The sequence below is a fragment of the Spermophilus citellus genome (assembly GCF_964194105.1).
Source record: "Spermophilus citellus genome assembly, chromosome: 2".
NCBI lineage: Eukaryota > Metazoa > Chordata > Mammalia > Rodentia > Sciuridae > Spermophilus > Spermophilus citellus.
Genome location: NC_138183.1, coordinates 237,133,935 through 237,152,064, shown reverse-complemented (window position 1 = coordinate 237,152,064; position 18,130 = coordinate 237,133,935). Strand labels below are relative to the sequence as shown.

Here is an 18,130-nt window from a genome sequence, read left to right as displayed (position 1 = left end):
GCGGCAGGGGAGGCCGGGGGAGGGTGGGGGAGTCCCTCTGTCCCCGGCCAGGGAGTAGCAAAGCCCGCACTAACTTCATAAAATATAAAACAAGGGAAGGGACAAGGGAGGAGGGAGATTTGTAAAATACAATATCTTAGGGGACGGGTAATAATAAAAAATAAGGTTCATTATTTACAAACAATTTCTGTTCTTGGTCTCTGTACAGTGGGAGGCGGGTTGGGGCGTGGGGGTGTCTGCGTTTGTAGTGTGTGTGTAGGGGGACAGGGAGGCAGGGGTCAGGGAGGCAGTGGTCTTGTGGGAGGAGGAGGAGGTGTGGCCCAGTGAGTGGTTTATCTGAGAAGGACGGATGTTTGTGTGAGGAAGAAGTGACAATAGAGTGGTTGGCCCAAGGGGTTAGTCCAAATGTCAGGGGGTGCAGAGAGGCCCCAGCCAAGGCGAGGCCGGAGAGCGCCAGGAGAGGCGGAACCCCTTCTCCTGGGATGGGCGGGGGTGCGAGCTGGATCCGGGCTGGTGAGCAAGGGAACTCCTCTTCTGGATGCCAGGGGGTCCGTCCTGTGTCCTGGTTCTGGGGTCGGCCTAGGAGAGTTTGATGGTGGTGTTGGGGCCCAGATCCCTGGAGAGAGGAGAAGCTGTGATCCGTCTGTCCATCTGTCCGGAAGGAAGCCCTCCACCCTCCGCCAGCGGGATCTGGACCAGGGAGGGGTGGGTCCCTGGGAGGGTGCCACTAAGGTGGACCGAGGGCGGGTGGGTCCTGGAACCAGGAAGGGAAAGGGCCGCCCACCTACCTGTCGTGGAACCACTCCTTTGGGTGGGAGAAGTTGGGGCTGGTGCCGTTGCCACTGACGTCCCCCGGCCAGGCCTCGCTCAGGTACTTGGTGGTCTCGTGGGTGCTGTCCAGATGGTCGTGCTGCAGGTGGTCCTGGGGCCGCTGCTCCACCGGCCCCCCCGGCTTGATCTCCCAGCCTTCTGGGGGCTCCACGGGCAGCAGGGTGCGGCTCTCCTCCCAGGAGCCGGCCCCCTCATCGTAGAACAGGAGGCTCCGGGAGGGCACTGGAGAGAAAGGGGGGGTGGAGGAGGTGACCCCAGGTGCTCACTCCCTCCAATCTGGCCCCATTCATGGCCTAGTCCTTAAGGGCACAAGCTCTGGAATCCTACAGGAGTGGATCTGGATTCCAGCCCTGACACTCCTGGGCTGTGTGACCTCTAGTTAGTCTGAGCTTTGCTTTAATCTTCCTGGGACTCAGTTTGCCCTTATGTAAAATGGGGGTATAAGGACCATTCTCATGTAGATGTGAGGTTTAAATGAGCAATACAGAGCCCACGACTGAAAGTGCTCAGTGAAACAGTTGAGAAGAAGCTCTTCGTAAGGAAAGGGTTCCAGGCTGGCACTTTTTTTCTTTTGGTGCTGGGAATGGAACCCAGGGGCACTTTTTCACTGAGCGACATCACGATTCTTTTTTTTTTTTTTTTTTTTTTTTTTGAGACAGGGTCTCACTCATTTGCTGAGGCTGACTTTGAATTTGCAACCTCCTGTCTTGGCCTCCCAAATCTCTGGGATTACAAGCGTGTGCCACTGCACCCACCCGGCAAGGAAGGAGATTTTATTTTAGCTCTGCTTCCCAGAGCAGGTGTTGAGTTCCAGGCCACCAGATAAATTGTCCCACACTTGTCCTCACTGAAGGCAGGCTGCAAACCCAGATCTGCCATCGGCCCTCTAATGCCCCAGCCCTGACCTAAGAGTCCATGAGAAAGGCAGCCTCTGGGGTTGAGCAACACATGGGTTCCGGGGAACTAGCCTGCTCCACACCACCTCCTTCCCCAGACATGCCCTCTGCCCTGATACGACTGACCCACTGCGCTGACTCTCAGGGGCTCATCCCTCCCTCTTCCCCTCCTGCTCTGGCTTGGTCTAACCCCAGCCCCCAGTGTCTGTTCTTTCCTCTCGCTGGCTTCTCCGTGTGTCCCCTACTGCCCACCCCCCTTAGCAGCCACCTTGTTGGCTCCCTCTCAGGCCCACTGACCAGGGAGTGGCTCTCACTCTCCACCCCCACCCCCCCACCCGCTTCCTCTTCCCCTAACCCTCCCCCCCGCCGGCTTCCTCCCCTCATGCTCCTTGCAGTATCCCTCCTTCTTGAAACTCACTCCTCCCTGTTCTCCCCTCTCTCTGACCTCCCATCTGTTTCCTCTTCCTCCTCTCATATATGCCAGATATATGCTCCTGGTACATAATGAAGGAAGCCTGGAAGTTCTTCCACAGGTCTCGCTGAAGTACCCTTTGCCTCTGGAAGCCACACCATTGTTGGCTGCCCAGGCTCTCCCTGCCACTCAGGCAGTGTCTTTCCTCTCCTCACCTGGGTCTTCCGGAAGGGGCTGAGGGTGCTCATGTGGGACACCCCAGCATTAAGATGCACCTCCTCACTGAGGCTGCCCCCAGAGGTGCTCAGCAAGCACATAGTGACAGCTCCCACTTACTGGAGGAAGTGATGGAAGCTTAGAGAGCTGAAGCCACATGCCCGGGGTCACCCAGTGAGCAAGTGGCAGTGGCACCTATAGCTAGACTCTAAAGCTCCATGCTTTTAACCACTGTACCTCACTGTCCCCCACTGGATGGGCAGTATTCGCACCCATGCCATCACCACCCCTCCTCTGCCCAGGGTGGACGGTGCTGATGGAGCACGACTCTCCTTCCTGTTGGTCCCGAGTGCTGCCTCAGAACCTTTCTTAACACAAGGCTTCCGGCAACCATTACTGCCTTATTATAAATGGCCCTTGGGCAGAAACTCTGTGCTCTGCTCCCAATTCTATGGCTCACGTTGAACAAATCATAGGCCCTCTTTAGGCCTCAGTTTCCCCATCTGCCAAATGAGGAGCTAGGGGGAGATGGCGCCAGACCCAAACACGGCTCCTCTCTTGTATCTGGCTTGTGCCCAGAAGTTGGGGTGGGTGGCCGGCTCTGGGAGGTACTCACTTTGACTGGCTGTGTAGGCGCCCTCAGTGGCCACAGGGTCCTCCTTCACAGTCTGGGAGCTGGAGGAGAACTCAGGAAGGCAGGGCACGAGGGAGCCCAGCACCAGAACGAAGCACAGGGCCGCCACCTGGGCACCCAGAGAGCAGCCGTCAGGTCTGGGGCAGGGGTGGGCAGCAAGGCTGGCCACCCCTAGTGCTTCTCCCCCAAACCAGTTTTCCCACAAAAGCAGCTCCCAGAGCTGACCAACCCCTTGGAGTGGGGTCTCCCGCCCTCTCTGGAGCAGGTGGGGCTGCTCAGGCCACCCCAGGCCATCGCAGGGTGCACCGCTGACAGCACTAGAAAAAGAGGCTGGGGAGGTGGCAACGTGGTTATCAGCACTAAGCTGGAGAAGTCAGGAGAGGAAGAAGGGGTAGTGGAGGTGGGTGGGGTTGGCTGTGCTCCATGGCTCCATCTATGGGGAGGGGGACATATGCCATCAGGAGGAGCTGAGTCAGGACTCCAGCTGACCACTGCCCCCAGGGTGTCACGGGTTGGTGTGCTGAGCAGGATGGCCCAGGCTGCACGTTTCAAGGAGTGGATGGAAGGGGGTGAGCGGAGACGGGGCCACTCTGGTGCCCTTTCGGGTTTCTAGGAATTTTCTCTGCCTCTTCACTAACCCTTCCAGAAAGAACCACTTCATACTCCCTGCGCCTCCCTAACACCTTCACTGTGTGGGTTCTGCAGAAGCCACCTCCCTGATGGGCCTGCCCCTGGCGGGGTTCAGTTGGATGTCACCTGCACATCCACACCACGCTAGAACGGGTCAGGGGAGCTCCCGTGGCACCTGGCTCCGTGGGTTCAGTGAAGCCAGCCAGGGCCTGCTGGGGGCCAGCCCACAGGGCACAAGGCACTTTACCCCAGTGACAATCACCCACAATGCCACGAATTCTTCAAAACTCTGCCCACCCTCCTAGAAAGCCGTCCCAGGGAAGAGTTGTCCTCCCGTGACCCTGTGCTGGGGAAACACTACCTACCATGAGGCAGGTCCCCGTCTGGGTGGCGGCCATCTTGTAAGGTCTGGAGATCTTGCTGGTGACCAGAGTCTGGAGTTTCTGCAGCTGCTGGAGCAGGGTCCTGAGGAGGGCACAGTGGTCACCAGGCAGGCTTGGGCCTGGCAGCCGTTTCTGCCTCCTGGAGCTCTCCTAGGGGCCAGGGCTGGCTCCAGTCCTGGCTTCTACACCAGGTGCCCATGTCCGTGAAGACGAGGAGGTCACCTCCTGTGTGACTCCTCTGTAGTGTGGCTTGAGCACCTGGGGCCTGCCTCGTGGTGTGGGTCACCCTAAGGAAGCTCAGGGCTACCCTGGGCCACTCTTGGCTAAGGTGGGAGTGGGAGGGTAGCCAGCCTTCTTTTTCTTAGCCTACCACAGCCCCAGACACACTGGCCTTCCCTCCTGCGCACCCCACAGCACTCTGAGCTGATGAGGACGTGTTTGGCACAGTGCCCGGATGAAGGCGGCCAGTACCTGATGGCTATTGTTCATGCTCCTCTTATTGCTTTTTTTTGCTGTTATCACAACAGCTGTAACACTTTGTCCTCATTACTATTGTGGGCTCCCACCCAGCAGGAGTCCTCTAGGTATACACAAAGGGTGAACAAATGGTTAATCTTCCTCCCCCCAGTCTGGTGCAGTCCCCAGGGTAAACAGCAGGTGGCGAAATAGCACCAAGGGCCTGTCCCTATTTGCGGTCCAAGGTGGAGAGGTAAGGTTTAGGGTGCCTGCCCCTGCCCTGACTGCATGGGATTGGGAGAAGAGGGTGATTCTCCAGGCCAATAAGGGGACTGGCTGGGCCCCCAGGACAAGCTGGGACAGAAGAAGGGAAGGAAGGAGGTAAAAGTCTTGTATTGAGCTCCTACTGTATACCAGGCCATTGTTATGGTAATTACTCCCACCAAATAATTTAAGATCTCCCTGTGCTTGCAGCAGGGCGCTATGAAGAATTCAGAATAATTAAAATAAAAGAAGAAAAGTCATATGAACCAATCATCCTTAAATGCCAGGCACCATGCTAGGGAGGAGCTGCATTATTTCATAGAATCCTTATATAAATCCTATGAGACAGTGCTTCTGCCTTCCTCCTGGAGATAAGAAACTGAAGCCCAGAGAGATCTCAGAATTTCCCTGGAGTCACAACAATGGCAGAGTGGGGCAAGAACCCAGAACTGTGGCTTCCTGCTGTGTGCCAGGCACTATGGTAGTCTTGGGACACTCATGTTTCTCAGACTCCAGTAAGTATAAGATGCATCCAAAGTTCTTGTTCAAATGCAAATTTGGGCTCAGCAAGTCTGGGGAGAGTCTGAAATTCTGCTTTTCTTACAAGTTCCCAAGTGACACCCATGTGGCCCGTCCAGGGAAACGGCTTTGAGTAGCAAGGTTCTCAAACTGACTTGGGGCCCAAGAATAATCACTTCTAACACATTTCTTGAGACTACTGATGGGGCTGTCTGAGGATCTGCTTGGAAAACTTATGCTCTACGGTCTCACTTGGTGGCTCCCCAGCCCCTCCGGTGTCTAGTTATATGTGGGTGAAGAAGCCTGGGAAACAGGAAGGGGCAGGACATGGGGTCCCAGGTGGCAGGGTCTGTTTGGAGGACTTCACGCCTTATCTCTCCCCTCTACGTCTCCCAGGGCTGCGGAAAGCCAGGCATGGGCTTCAGGGGGCCGCGTGGGTGCAGGTGGCAACACTCACCTGTTGGCATTCTCCAGGGTCTCCACCTTCTTCCACAGTTCGTTGTTCTCTGATGTAAATGTCTCCACCCTGAAGGGACCAAGCAGGCATGGCTCAGGGCAGTTGCAGATTCACTAGTGACCCCAGCCCTGACCACCACCATGCCACTTGGGTGCCGCCTGCCTCTGGCATCCCATGAGGGAGGACTGGGGAGAGCAGGCCAGGCTGGGGAGGGGGCCCCAGCCTACCCCTTCAGGATGCTTACTTCTTTTCTAGACACTCCACGTATTCCTTCTTCTTACGGCGGCTCTCCTGGGCCGAGATCTGGAGGGGGAGGCCCCAAAACAGGGGTTACCAATGCTGCACATCCATTTCCTGGGGGACCCCCAATCTGGGGGCTGACATCACTAGGGGAGCAGAGGCCCTCACCCACCCACCCACCCACCCACCCACTGGGAAGACCTTTAAGTCTCCAGGGTAGGGCCAGAGGATGGCTCAGGCTTTACCTTGTTCTTGATTTTTCTCCGGACCCTCTTCAAGGCCTTCTCCTCCGCTTTGGTGAGGGGGAGTTTCGTGGGGATGGGGTAGCCCTCAGCAATTAGGGTACGCTTCTCCTCTTCTGTCAGGAGCAGTGGTCCTGATGTCCCCTGTAGCTTCTGTAGGGAGTAGAACACGGTGATTAGGAACCAAACGGCCCTGCATCCAAATTCAAGCTCTGCCATGTCTTATCTGTATGTTCACCACTCGGAACCTCAGTTTTCTCATCTGAACAGGAGGTGGACCTGAGTTAAATCCAGCTGTACGTATCAAGTGCTAAGATGGGGCCAGGAGCCCAGCATGTCAGGCCCTCAGGACATAGTGGGGGAGGACTTCCTGAATGCCACCCCAGAATTCATAGAATCAAAGCTCACTTGTGCAAGGCACTTGAAGGACCCCAACAGGCTCCCTCCACACAGTCTCAACTTGGGAATCTCCACACTCAGGGCCTGGCTCCATGTTGTCACCAGACTGTGCTTCTTGGAGGTAGGTTAGGTCGTCCTCTGGAGCCCAGGAATGTCAAATTCTAGTCCTGGCCTAGTCCTGGCTCTTCAACAGTGTGGGTTTAGGGTGGCCTCTAGGACCCCATCCCTCTACCTCTGTTTCCTATTCACCATGAGGCAGGTTGGAAGGTTCTCCTTCTCTTCTGCCAGGCAGGAACCTCTCTGAACTCTGATGGGGTAGGATCAGACTTGAGGTTTCCCAACCCTCCCCACGGGCCAGGGTGGATGGACCCAGTTCCTGGCCTCCAGGGTCAGCCCACGCCCAGCTCCTTACGTGTGGGGCGGTGAGGAGGGGAGAGGTGGAGATGGCTGTGGAGGAGCGGGCCATGGGCCGGACAGGACTGGAGGGGGGCAAAGAGCGGGGACTCTGGGAGCCATCGCTGTCACTGCCGTGGCTGCTGGGGGGCGTCGGCGGCATCTGAACCAGGTCCTCTGGAAAGAGCAGGGGGAGCCAGGTTAGCAGGGCTGTGCCCAGCTCTGCTCTGACATGCTGAGTTCATTTCAGCAGGGGCTCGCGCCAGCCCTGACACTGAGAGAAGTGGGGTGCTAGGCCCTTGATCTCAGCAGTAAGACCAAGAGCCTAGATGCTGGACGAGCCCCTGGGACAGCCTGAAATGCCGGCAATCCCAGGCGTGGAGACCTGGCTCACCCTGCAGTGCAGGGCCAGGCCCGGGAGGAGGCACCTGCGGTCCCCAGGGCTTGGCCCAGGCCTGGCTCCTCCGGATTTCCCCCTCCTTTAACACTTGTTTGCTCTTCATGGATGCCATGCTGCTCAGAGCACTGGACTTCAGGGCGCCATTTATTTTCTTGACCTTGTGGTACTTAGTCTGCTACACGGTAGATTCTACCTAATTCAGTGTTTGACCTGTAAATAAGCTAGGATTGGGAAGATTCCATTACTCTTTCTTCTAGGTCCCCTCTCCCCATTCTGGTCTGGGGATGAACTCCCAGAGCTCCCTAGGAATGTGCCATGTGTACCCCCAATGTCACTGCTGGGTGCTGGGTATTTGTCTGTGACCCTGGGAACTCGGTGGTTTACTTGAGTACAGGGACTGTCTTCATTCTTTGCTCTTCCAGTACTGGGACTGGGAGATGCTGCCCAGTGGACTCTTGTTGCATGAATGAATGGATGGACAGACGGACGGTTGGCTGGAGGGTGATGGGTGGCTGTGGAGTGGCTTTGGTTAGTGAGCGGATGAAAGCAGGATCAGCAGGAAGGTGATGGCAGTTGTTAACTGAGCAGGGAGGGCCAGAAGGAGAGGAGGGAACATGGATGGACAGGGGGAGGTAAGGTGGGAAGGAGAGGGTATTTAGGTAAAGTGGGGATTCAAGGGGCAGGAGTGGGCTGGAGGAGAAAAGTGTCCCTGGACACAGTTACCTGGTGTCACTTTGAGGAACTGGCTTGCCTCCTGGGGCTCGGCTTTGATCACTGGCAGCTGAGTCATCTCTCCTGGGGCCTGAGAAAGAGGCAGGTCCAGTCCATGGGGTGGTTCCCACCCTGTGTCCACCACCATCCCTCCCTCCCTGAGGCTGGTGGTCGCCCCTGCACAGCCCAGGAAGGGGCTGCGCTTGGGGTTCCAGGCACAGACCAGAGGAAACAGGCAGGTTCTCCTGCTTGGAAAAGCCAAGTGACACCGAAGGGAAGCAGTGAGAGCCCCTCAGGGGTTCACACAGGGAACTGATGCAACCAGATTTGCATTCTTAACAAACATGCACTTCTATTCACCTCTATTACAAACTTGTTCCAGAGAGGACACATGTGACTACCAGCACACACACGCAAGCGGTGGTCTCTTTGAGGAAGGCGTGGTGTTAGGTGCTAGATTTGGGGAGCACCTCTCCCCACTGGGTCTGCAGCCAGCAGAAACTGGTCATGATACTGTAGCTCACGAGCACTTTAGGGGGTTCATACACCCATTGTACAGAGAAAGAAGCTGAGGAAGAAAGAGGGAATGCAATGTGCCCAGAACGGAGTCAGGAGCAGAGCGGGACCCAGGCAGGGCCTCTCCCAGCAGCCAGTGGTCTGGGCCGCACATTCCAGGGAGGGTCTTGGATTTCCAGCTGAAGGCCCTTATCTACAGATTCAGGGAAGTGGAGGTGGGGTTTGGCGTGAGAGTGTGCTTCATTAATCTCATAGATATACACTATTGAAATAGAAACACAGCACATTTTTGTATTTACATTCGGTTTTGCCTTCTTTTTAAAAATCCTGAAACTCTGAGAAAAGGTGGGGCCTGGGCTGACCCCATCTCTGAGATCCTGGTCTACTGCCTGGTTCCCTGCATGCTCTCAGCTTCCTCCAAGAGTTTGTACCCACTGTAGGATGGTGAAGGAGCAGCCCGAGGGGGAGGCAGAGCCGGGCCTATGACTTCTGACCCTCAGGCCTGAGGTTCACACTATGGCCTGTTCAGAGTCCTGGGGTGGGGGCATCTCACTTTGGCACCTCTTCCACAGACCCACCAGCCCTCCCCCTCCCTCAGCCCTCACCATTGTCCCTGGGCTCACCTGGTGGGGGATGGGCAGCCTGGACAGGGGGCTGAGGCCCAGCAGCGGGGTGGTGGCCATGGCGGCAGCAGCGGCCATGGCTGAGGAGGCAGCCAGGGGGTCCACGGGCAGCTCCGGGCTCTGCTCCTGCTTTACCATGATGGAGCACAGCTTGTGTCCCAGCGCCCACGCTCCATGTTCCACATCTGGGGGAGAGGGCAGGATCCAGGCTCAGGCAACTCCCAGAGTAGAGGGCCCAGCCCCCTCCTGCCTGCTGGGAGCTGCACAGGGCGGGCTGGACTGAGGAGTGACACAGGGGACACCAGAAGGTGGGCAGGAAAAGTGGGGGCCCTTGTGAGGTGAGAGGGCAGGATGGCCCAGGGCCAGAAAAGGTGAGCATATCTTTGGCAGCTGACAGAATGGGCTTGAGCCTGGGGACCTGGATCCCTCCTGACTGGCTGTTCTGTGACCTTAGGCAAGTTGCTTACCCTCTCTGAGTTTCAGCTTCCTCTTTAAAAGGGGAAAGGAAGAGGATACACCTCACAGGTAGGTTTTGAGGATTAAATAATATAATGCACATCAAAAACATAACACAGTACCTGATGAGAAAAAAAAATGATCTGTAAATGGAAGCTCGTATTAAAATAATTACTGTTATCCAGTAAACATTTGCTGAGCACTGTGCCAGGTGCGGGGGATCTAGCAAGAGCCTCAAGCAGCTTAGTGTAGCTGGCATACCCAGGGACGTGGAGGCAGGGAGGTCCGCGGGTGGCATGCCCTTGAGACTGGGCCCAGACCTGTGACTTTATCCAAAGGTGATAGGAAGCCACCGAAGCGTTTCAAACATGCTAGAATTGGTGATGTTAAAAAGGACTGCTCTGCCCACGTGTGGGGACAGGACTGGCTACAGGCAGATGGAGGCAAGGAGACCCATGGGAAGCTGCTGAAATATATCGCCCAGGCAAGAGAGGAGGAGGGCTGAAGAAAAGCAATGGCAGTGAGAACGGAGAGGGAAGAACCTACTAGAAACACATCGAGGAGAAAGAATCCACAGATCTAGGGGGAGATACTCAGGTTTCCCGAAGGGCAGAGTCCACCTCCTGCCCATCGAGTGGGTCTTCTGGTCTCACTTGGGCCCTGGGGCTGGTGGCCATCACCCTTTCCCACAGTCCTCCATCCCAAGTCAGCCCTGCTTATGGTGGCCCCAGTGCCTGGCGGCCAGAGAAGCAGTGTGAGGCAGGGGGATGGGGAGCCACATGCAGGGAAGGGCTGGAGGGGACTCTGGACTTTGTGGCCCACTGTGGGTGGGGCGAGGGGTCAACAGCTCCTGGAGACCACCTCAGAGGCCAGGCCCCACCCTGCTGGGAGCCTGAGAGCCCCATCTCTAGGCCACAGGCTGCCCCTAGGCTCCAGGAACACCCACAATCTTCCCAAATTACAGGGCCAGGCTGCTGGGCTCCGGGAAGCTGTCCCCGTAAAGGGCCCACAGACAAATTGCTTTAAAAATAGACTTGGGGTGGCCAAGGAGGTGTTGGGCAGGACCAGCAGGGGTGGACGGAGAACCTGTCAAGGGAGGGGGTCCACCCCACACCTCTGCCCTTCCCCAGGCAGGGGCCTGAGACCTCACGGAGGCTCCAAGATGTGCCTAAGGCCAGGGCACAGTGACCAGCTGGGACCTCAGCAACATGAGCCCTAGAGCCACGTAAACCCCTAGAAAGTGCTCCTGCCCTCGTGGGGCATGAGGAGTAAGCTCATGACCTTACTCCTCTTCCCCAAACTCCACAGGGCAGGCACTGCTGTTCTCCCGCTGAGAACATGAATCAGAGGAGACAGTTAAGAAACTCACTCAAGGCCAATGTCCTCTGAAGGCGAAGAGGAGCAAGAACACTTTTCATTGTTTCAGCCACTCATGGTATTAACAGGACTTTGATAGGTACAGGGAAAATAGCCCTGATTACTAATATATATTATATGCTGAGCCCTGAGTGGGTACTTTATGTGCATGTTTTTTAATTTGTCCAGAACTTTCAAGTACATATTATTTTCATTTTACAATTGAGGAAACAGGGGCCCAGAGAGGTTAAAAAAGTTGCTTGAGGTCACCCAGCAGCCAGTGAACGTACTGGAATGCACAGCAAATCCTGTTGGGCTCCTAACCCATTAGCTCTTGCTGCCTTTGAGGCTGGCAGTAGTGGTGGAAGTGGGTGAGGCATAGAATTGGGGGGCTGACTTGTAAGTCTCCATTCGCATCTTAGTGTGTGCATGACCTAGACAATTCCATTTTTATGAAGTCTCATCTTTCTTACATGTCAAATGGGGATGATGATAAAAGTGATTCTTGCCTCATTCTTGTCCGTTGTAAGACTTAAAAGAGATAATTAACATGGAGGCACTTTATATACTGGAGGATGCTCTCAGAATGTTCACTGTTATTCCCACTGCTAAATGAAACTACTGAGGCTTCTAGGTTAAGGGAGGTATCCGCCATCACTCAGCCAAAATGGACAGAGCCAGGCCCACGTGCACTTGAGGGGATGATTGAAGGACCGTGTTTCTAGATGGACACAGAGCGAGAGTCTTGACTGACTACTAGAGTGGAAGGACTCCAAAGCCCTTTGCTTTAAGACAGGAAGTCAGGGGAGAGGGGAGTTTGGAGAGCCCACCTTCAGGATTAAAAGCTGAGTACAGGGCCTCCCAGGTAGCAGCTCAGAGGGACATCTCAGTAGGAGGAGGCGAAAAAAGTTCTAGAAACTTCTTGTCTACATGAGTTATTTAATTGCCTCCACTGTTGTTCTAAGTCAGTGATTCTCAATCCCAACAAGACTCTGGGAAGCTGGACCCAGACCTGGCGTGGCTGGGCAGGGCTGGGCTGGGAGCCAAGGATTTGCTCCTAACAGGTCCTCAGGTGATGCTGCAGGTCTAGGAACCAAGCTTTGTGAACTGGTTTTTGAACTAAGTCAGAAAAATTCCTTTTGAGAAGCACCCATAAAGGTTTGATTAAGGAGGACCCCAAAAGCAGGGAGGTGCACCTGCTGAGGTGTGTGTGGGTGGCTCCTCTGGAGTCTCAGGCGGTAGCCATTCCCTCCTGTTGCTCAGAGGCCCCGCCCTCCTGGGCCTGGTGTACCTGCCCTGTCCCTGGGCCCTCCACCTCTTACCCTGAGTGGTGTCCTCCATCTTAATGGGCACGAGGGGGCTCTGAGGTGCAGAGTCCCCACTCAGGGAGTAGCTGTGCTCAGCCTGGATGCCTGGTGCCGGGGAGTCCAGTTCCATGTCCAGCAGGGGGCTCTTCTCGTCCAGCACAGGGTCATCAAAGAAACTGCTGAACAGGTCATTGGAGAAGTCCTCCATGTTCTCCACAAAGTGGTCCAGGTGCTCTGGAAAGTGCTGGGAGGGAGGAGAGGAGAGGAGAGGGGACTCAGCTTGGCTTGGGAACCGAGTGCAGGCCTTGCTGTGGTGTGGTCACCTCCCTATGCTGTACCCCCACCATAAAAACCACCATCGCTGCCACCGACCTCCCCAGGACCACACCATGACTGGGTCTTTTCATTTTTCTTACTGTCATTACCACTGTCACCAGTCACCTGGGTCACCGGGGTCCTCACCAGCTTCATTCTGAAGGGGGAGTTCTGCATGGGTCCAGGCAACAGGACTCTGGGATGTGACCTTGACACATCACTTAAACTGCCTGAGTCGGTTTCTAGGAGAACTGAGCAAGTGTGCATCCCTAAGGCAACCTAGTGACATTGCATTGTGTTTTGCAGGCGTGTTGGGAGAGGATGACACAGGCTGGTGGGATTCTCGAGGTCTCCAGTCCCTTCATCAGCATAGTCCCCATCTGTCCTCATGCCTCCAGAGTCTCCCTTTCCCAAGCCACTCTTCATACCAAGAGATGAGGCTCTGGAGCCCTGGTGCTCAGGTTCGAATCCCTGGGTACTTGTAGCTATGACTCAGAGCTGTGACTCATTAATAGGTTATGAAATCAACTTAGTGGGTCATGACCAGAATTTTAAAAATATATTTTTAAAGATTTTTACTTGACACATAATAATTTTCCATATTTATGGGGTACAGGGTGACATTTCAGTACATGTACACGGTGTACATGTATCATTACATGTAATGACTTGATCAGGGTAATCAGTATATTTATCACCTCAAACATTTATCATTTCTTTGTGTTAGGAACATTCAGAATCCTCTTTTTTTTTTTTTTTTCTATTTTGAAATATACAATTAACTGTGGTCAACCACACCTTACCCTGTTGTGGTGCAGGACATTAGAGTGACTTGTCCTTTCCAACTGCACCCCTGTACCCGTTAACCACTCTTTCCCCAAACCCTCTCTGCACGGTCCCAGCCTCTGGGAACTACTATTCGACTCATTATTTCTATGAGACCAACTTTTTAAACTTTCACATGTAAGTGAGAACCTGGAGTATTTCTAACCAGAATTTAAGAAAAATAATACAACTGAACAAAAGAGTAAAAAATATTTGAGCACATGGCACACAAAACAATTAAATACCTGTTGACAATTTTATCTCCGTTTATGTGTGTGTATCTCTGTGTGTGTGTGCTTGATAATGATGTAAAATATATTCCTTAGAAACAAAAATATCTGATAAAATCTTGGTTTCCATGAGCTGGGGAAAGTTAATTAACCTCTCTGTTTTATTTCCTTATCGGTACAGAGAGGTCCATAGTAGTTTTTACCCACTAAAACTGTTATGAAGATAAACACAGTTAATACATGTAAAGCCTTAGGATAGCCCCTGGCACATAGTAATTGCTCAACAAATGCTAAATAGTGTCACTGATAAATCACTCCAGAGGCTGACACATAGTAGGTGCTTATAAGCTTTTTTTTCTCTCTAAGGAAAGTACAGTACACTGGCCAGAGCCTATAGTCCCAGCAACTTGGGAGACTAAGGCAGGAAGTTTGCTTGAACCTAGAGGTTAGAGACCAGCCCCAGCAACATAGCAAGACCCTGACTCAAAAGAAAAACTATAAATGTGTAAAGAATTGTTGCTATTGCTAGACACAGTGGCACATGCCACTATCCTAGAGCTTTGGGAGACTGAGGCAGGAGGGTCACAAGTTTGAGGCCAGCCTGGGGAACTTAGGGAGACCCTGTACCAAAATAAAAATAAAAAGGTTTGGGGATGTAGCTCAGTGGTAGGGCACCAGATTCAGTCCCAAGTACTACATGGGGAAAAAAAGTACTTTTTGTTTATTCATTATTTATTGAATGAAAATATTTGCTGGTATGTTGGAAGAGGGAGGGTGTTGGTTGCTTAGGCCCTGGATTAATGGCTGGTGTCAAGGGATTGGCTTAAGGTACAGAGTCATTGGCTTTTTGTGGCCTGGACTATAAGAAGCCTGTTCCAATCCAGCAGGGATACGCAGAGAAGGCTTCTGTCTGAGAAGAAGGTTCAAGGCCACCTGAGTCCATCGGGGAGGAACAAGGGATGAGGAGTCTTGCTTTCTATTTGTTAAGTGTCCTAACTTCTCTGTGCCTGAATTTCTTAACCAGCCTGGTGCAGTGGCACACACCTGTAATCCCAAAGACTGAGGCAGGAGGATCTTGGGTTCAAAGCCAGCCTCAGCAACTTAGTGAGACCCTAAGCAACTCAGCAAGACCCTGTCTATAAATAAAATAGGGATGTGGCTCAGTGGTTAAGCATCCCTGGGTTCAATCCCTGGTTAAAAAACAAACAAACGGGTTGGGGGGGGGGAATAAAAACAAAACCAAGAAATTTCCTTACCCCTAAGGGGAAAATAATAGTTCCTGCCTCACAGCATTTCAGGAGGACCAAATACTTGTTAAAGTTCAGTTCTCATCTCTTAAGATAATGAATGATAAGGGCTGTAGTTCTCATAATGATAACAAATCAAATACCTGCTACATATATACAGAAAACTTGTATATATGTAGCAGGTATTTGATTTGTTATTATTATGAGTACTGGACCTGGGCTGAGCTTGCAACCCAAACTGGGAGGTGATTTTGTCTTACTCTGTAAACAAGCATGATAAGAGAATCCAGGACAAAATGGGTTCAGAAACCCCAATGGTAGGTACCTCCCACTTCCAGTCTGCCGGAAATCATAATCATAATCATCATCCTGCATTTCTGTTGTGGTTTTAACATTCCAAGCTGCTGTCATATGCATCATTTCATTTAATCCACACAATGACCCAGTGAGATATGGAAGATGCATCTCTGTATTTGACAGACACGGAGCAGAGGCCCCAGGAGCTAAGTAGAACAGGGAAGTGTCCACAGTCCCTCACTGTCCAGCCCTTCCCCAAACACCACCCTTCTTCCTCTCTTTGGTAATTGCCTGTTGGACAGGTCTCTGTCTTGTTCACCTGTTAGACCCTCATTACATCCTGGTGGAAGAACAGGGCCTGGAATCCCAAAGAGCAGGATAGCAACTGTCCATCTATTCCTGGAGTGCAGCAGGACCAGGACGTCAGAGGTCTCTGCTGAACAAGAGTAACTGTGATCCCAGACAGAAGCCCTTTATGGGATATAACCCTCTGCCCTCCAACCACCCAGTCAGCCAGAGCCAGAGAGGGACAAGTCACATCCAAGGCAGGATCAGCCCAGCTGGGTGCTTCCTCATAGCCCTCCCCTCAGGGTCTCTCACAGGCCTTTGGGGCCCCAGAGAGAAGGGTTTGTGAGAGGGGGAGAGTGTGAGTCAGCTGCTTAGGTATTTCTCCAGCAGCTGCTTCTCAGCAGATAAGGGTTTGCCAAGCCCCTTCCCTGGGGCCTGAGAGAGGACAGAGTTTCCTCCAGTCTGGGCACAGGTCCCTGAAGGCCTTGGCTCCAGGCCTTCAGAGACCCTTTTGCAGTGCCCACTGGAATCTACTGAGGGAACTCTGTTTTTGTGAGAAGCCCCCACCCCCACCTGCTAGAACAGCAGCCAAAGCCCAGCAGGACGGAGCTTCCAGAGCAGTGGGTGCCAAGTGAAGAGAAGGGCGGCCAAGGGCCAGGCAGTTTTGGGGTGGAGGCCACTCAGAGGCCCCAGTCCTCCTTGTTTAGGGCTTCCTTAGGTGTTAGGTGGATGGTGGACAAGTCCAATACCCCCAGGCCCACCTGCTTCTCAGGGGAGCACTGCTGTCAGGGTCTCCCCTTTGAGGGTTTGGTAGCCCTACTTTCATATGGTGCCTGACCTCTTAGAAGCTCAGCAGTTACGAGATTTAGAGACAGAAGGGACCTGAGAAATCTCATCCCATTCCTCACATTTCTTCTTCTTCTTCCTCTTATTATTATTATTTTGGAACTGGCAATTGAACCCAGAGGTGCACAGCCACTGAGCCAACATCCCCAGCCCCTCCCCACTTGCTCTTTTATGAGACAGGATCTAACTTAATTGCTGAGGTTGGCCTCGAACTTGCAATCCTGCCTCAGCCTCCCCAGTAGCTGGGATTACAGGCATGTGCCACCACTCCTGGCACCCATTCCTTGCATTTGTTAATGAGAAAACAGGTTCAGAGAGGGAAAGCCGTCTATCTAGGGTCAAAGAGCAAGTTGGTAACATTAAGGGTAGGGTTCAGCATCGTTCTGGGGGCGGTGTGGTGTTTACTTCTGCAACCACCTTCCCCAATTCCTGGAGAGACTTCAGACCTCCCCAGCCCCGGCCCGGCCCGGCCTCTGTACCTGCTCCCCATCCAGCCCTTTTCCGTGTTCACACACAAAAAGTTCAGTTTAGATTGTTCAGGGAAATTGGGGGCGGTGGGCAGGCGGGGTAGAGAGAGGCCAGAGGCCAAGCGTCCAGAAAGGGAAGAGGGTTGTGCATCAACGTTCTGAAGGGGATAGGGTTTTACTCGGGGTGAGCGTTCTACGGGGGTGCCTTTCCAGGCAACGGGGGTGGGAAGCCAGAGAGGGAAACATTATGATTTGTTTCCCTCCTCATTAAAGTCTTTTTCCTACAGTCGTGCCAATATAAGCTCCTCGGCTGCCACGCGGAGAGCCGGCGTCGGCTCCACACACTCTTGCAGGAGAGGTCCCCGAGCTCTCCGGCTCGCAGATCCACCTATCCCCCGTCTCGGCTGCACCTTCTCTGGGGGCCCGGGCTCAGCTGCATGTCCCCTATGCATTTTAGAGAACGATGCGAATTCTGTCTATTGCGCGCGGCCCACAAATAGTTAACTCCGGTGCGCTCGAGGGGGGCGGGGCACCCCCGCCGGAATCCGGCCTGCTCATTGGCCAGGGCCGCAGAGCTCCTGGCCAATGGGAGGGGGCTGCGAGCCTCTGCTAGCGGGGCCGGGAGGGCGCGGGAGGAACGCTGGCTGGCCAGGAGGAGGGTGTCCGGCCCGAGCTGCCCGCCGGACACTGGAGCGGGGAAGGGTGGCCTGGGACCCTCCTATTTCCTTCCGCGTCTGGGGCAGCGGTAGAAACGGCGGTCCCACAGTGTCCCAAGACCTTTATCTGTTGCAAAGCCCCGCCCCTGTCGCGCGAGGAGGGGCTGGTAGAGAGGGAGGGTCTCCTCCTCCAGCCGCGCTCAAGGGCGGGCCAGGCTCCAATTCTCACGTCCCTTCGCCGCTTTTCAGGATCAGCTCCTTCCTCTCCTCCTCGATTAATCCTACTGTGGGCGCACTGATGGGACAGTGGAGTCTCTGACCCTGGTGGGGGAGAGGTGACATTCTCGGGGCGGTATTAGTTCCTCTCCCTACTCCCTCCCGCGCCTTTAATCCTTCCGCTGGGGTCAGTGCAGGCTGGGCAAAGCTCTGGGGGCGCAGATGCTTGCTGGGGTGCGTGTGTGCGGGAGAAGGGCCCTTCCCGACCTGGAGCATCCCCCTTCCTTCAGGCCGCCAGCTCCGTGGCTCTTGCACCCCTGTCCCTGGCTTCTGCCCCTCCCATCCGCGCAGGCTACTCCCATCTGTGCTTGTGCGGGGAGGCGGGGAGACCGGAGTGGGTCC

The 18,130-nt window shown here is 54.1% G+C and overlaps 1 protein-coding gene across 1 annotated transcript in view; it reads right to left on the bottom strand.

Annotated features, from left to right (window-relative positions):
* Positions 1–437: 437 nt before the first annotated feature.
* CREB3L1 (cAMP responsive element binding protein 3 like 1) overlaps positions 438–18,130 on the bottom strand; it is a 32,761-nt gene continuing 15,068 nt past the window's right edge. The window contains exons 2-12 of the mRNA XM_081281236.1: positions 12,357–12,585; positions 9,223–9,407; positions 8,096–8,174; positions 6,992–7,149; positions 6,184–6,333; positions 5,943–6,001; positions 5,699–5,767; positions 3,985–4,084; positions 2,972–3,098; positions 789–1,053; positions 438–616 (exon numbers count right to left, since the gene is read on the bottom strand). Of these exons, the coding sequence (XP_081137362.1) occupies positions 580–616; positions 789–1,053; positions 2,972–3,098; positions 3,985–4,084; positions 5,699–5,767; positions 5,943–6,001; positions 6,184–6,333; positions 6,992–7,149; positions 8,096–8,174; positions 9,223–9,407; positions 12,357–12,585 (1,458 nt within the window). The 3' untranslated portion in view covers positions 438–579. The remainder of the gene's footprint in view (positions 617–788; positions 1,054–2,971; positions 3,099–3,984; positions 4,085–5,698; positions 5,768–5,942; positions 6,002–6,183; positions 6,334–6,991; positions 7,150–8,095; positions 8,175–9,222; positions 9,408–12,356; positions 12,586–18,130) is intronic.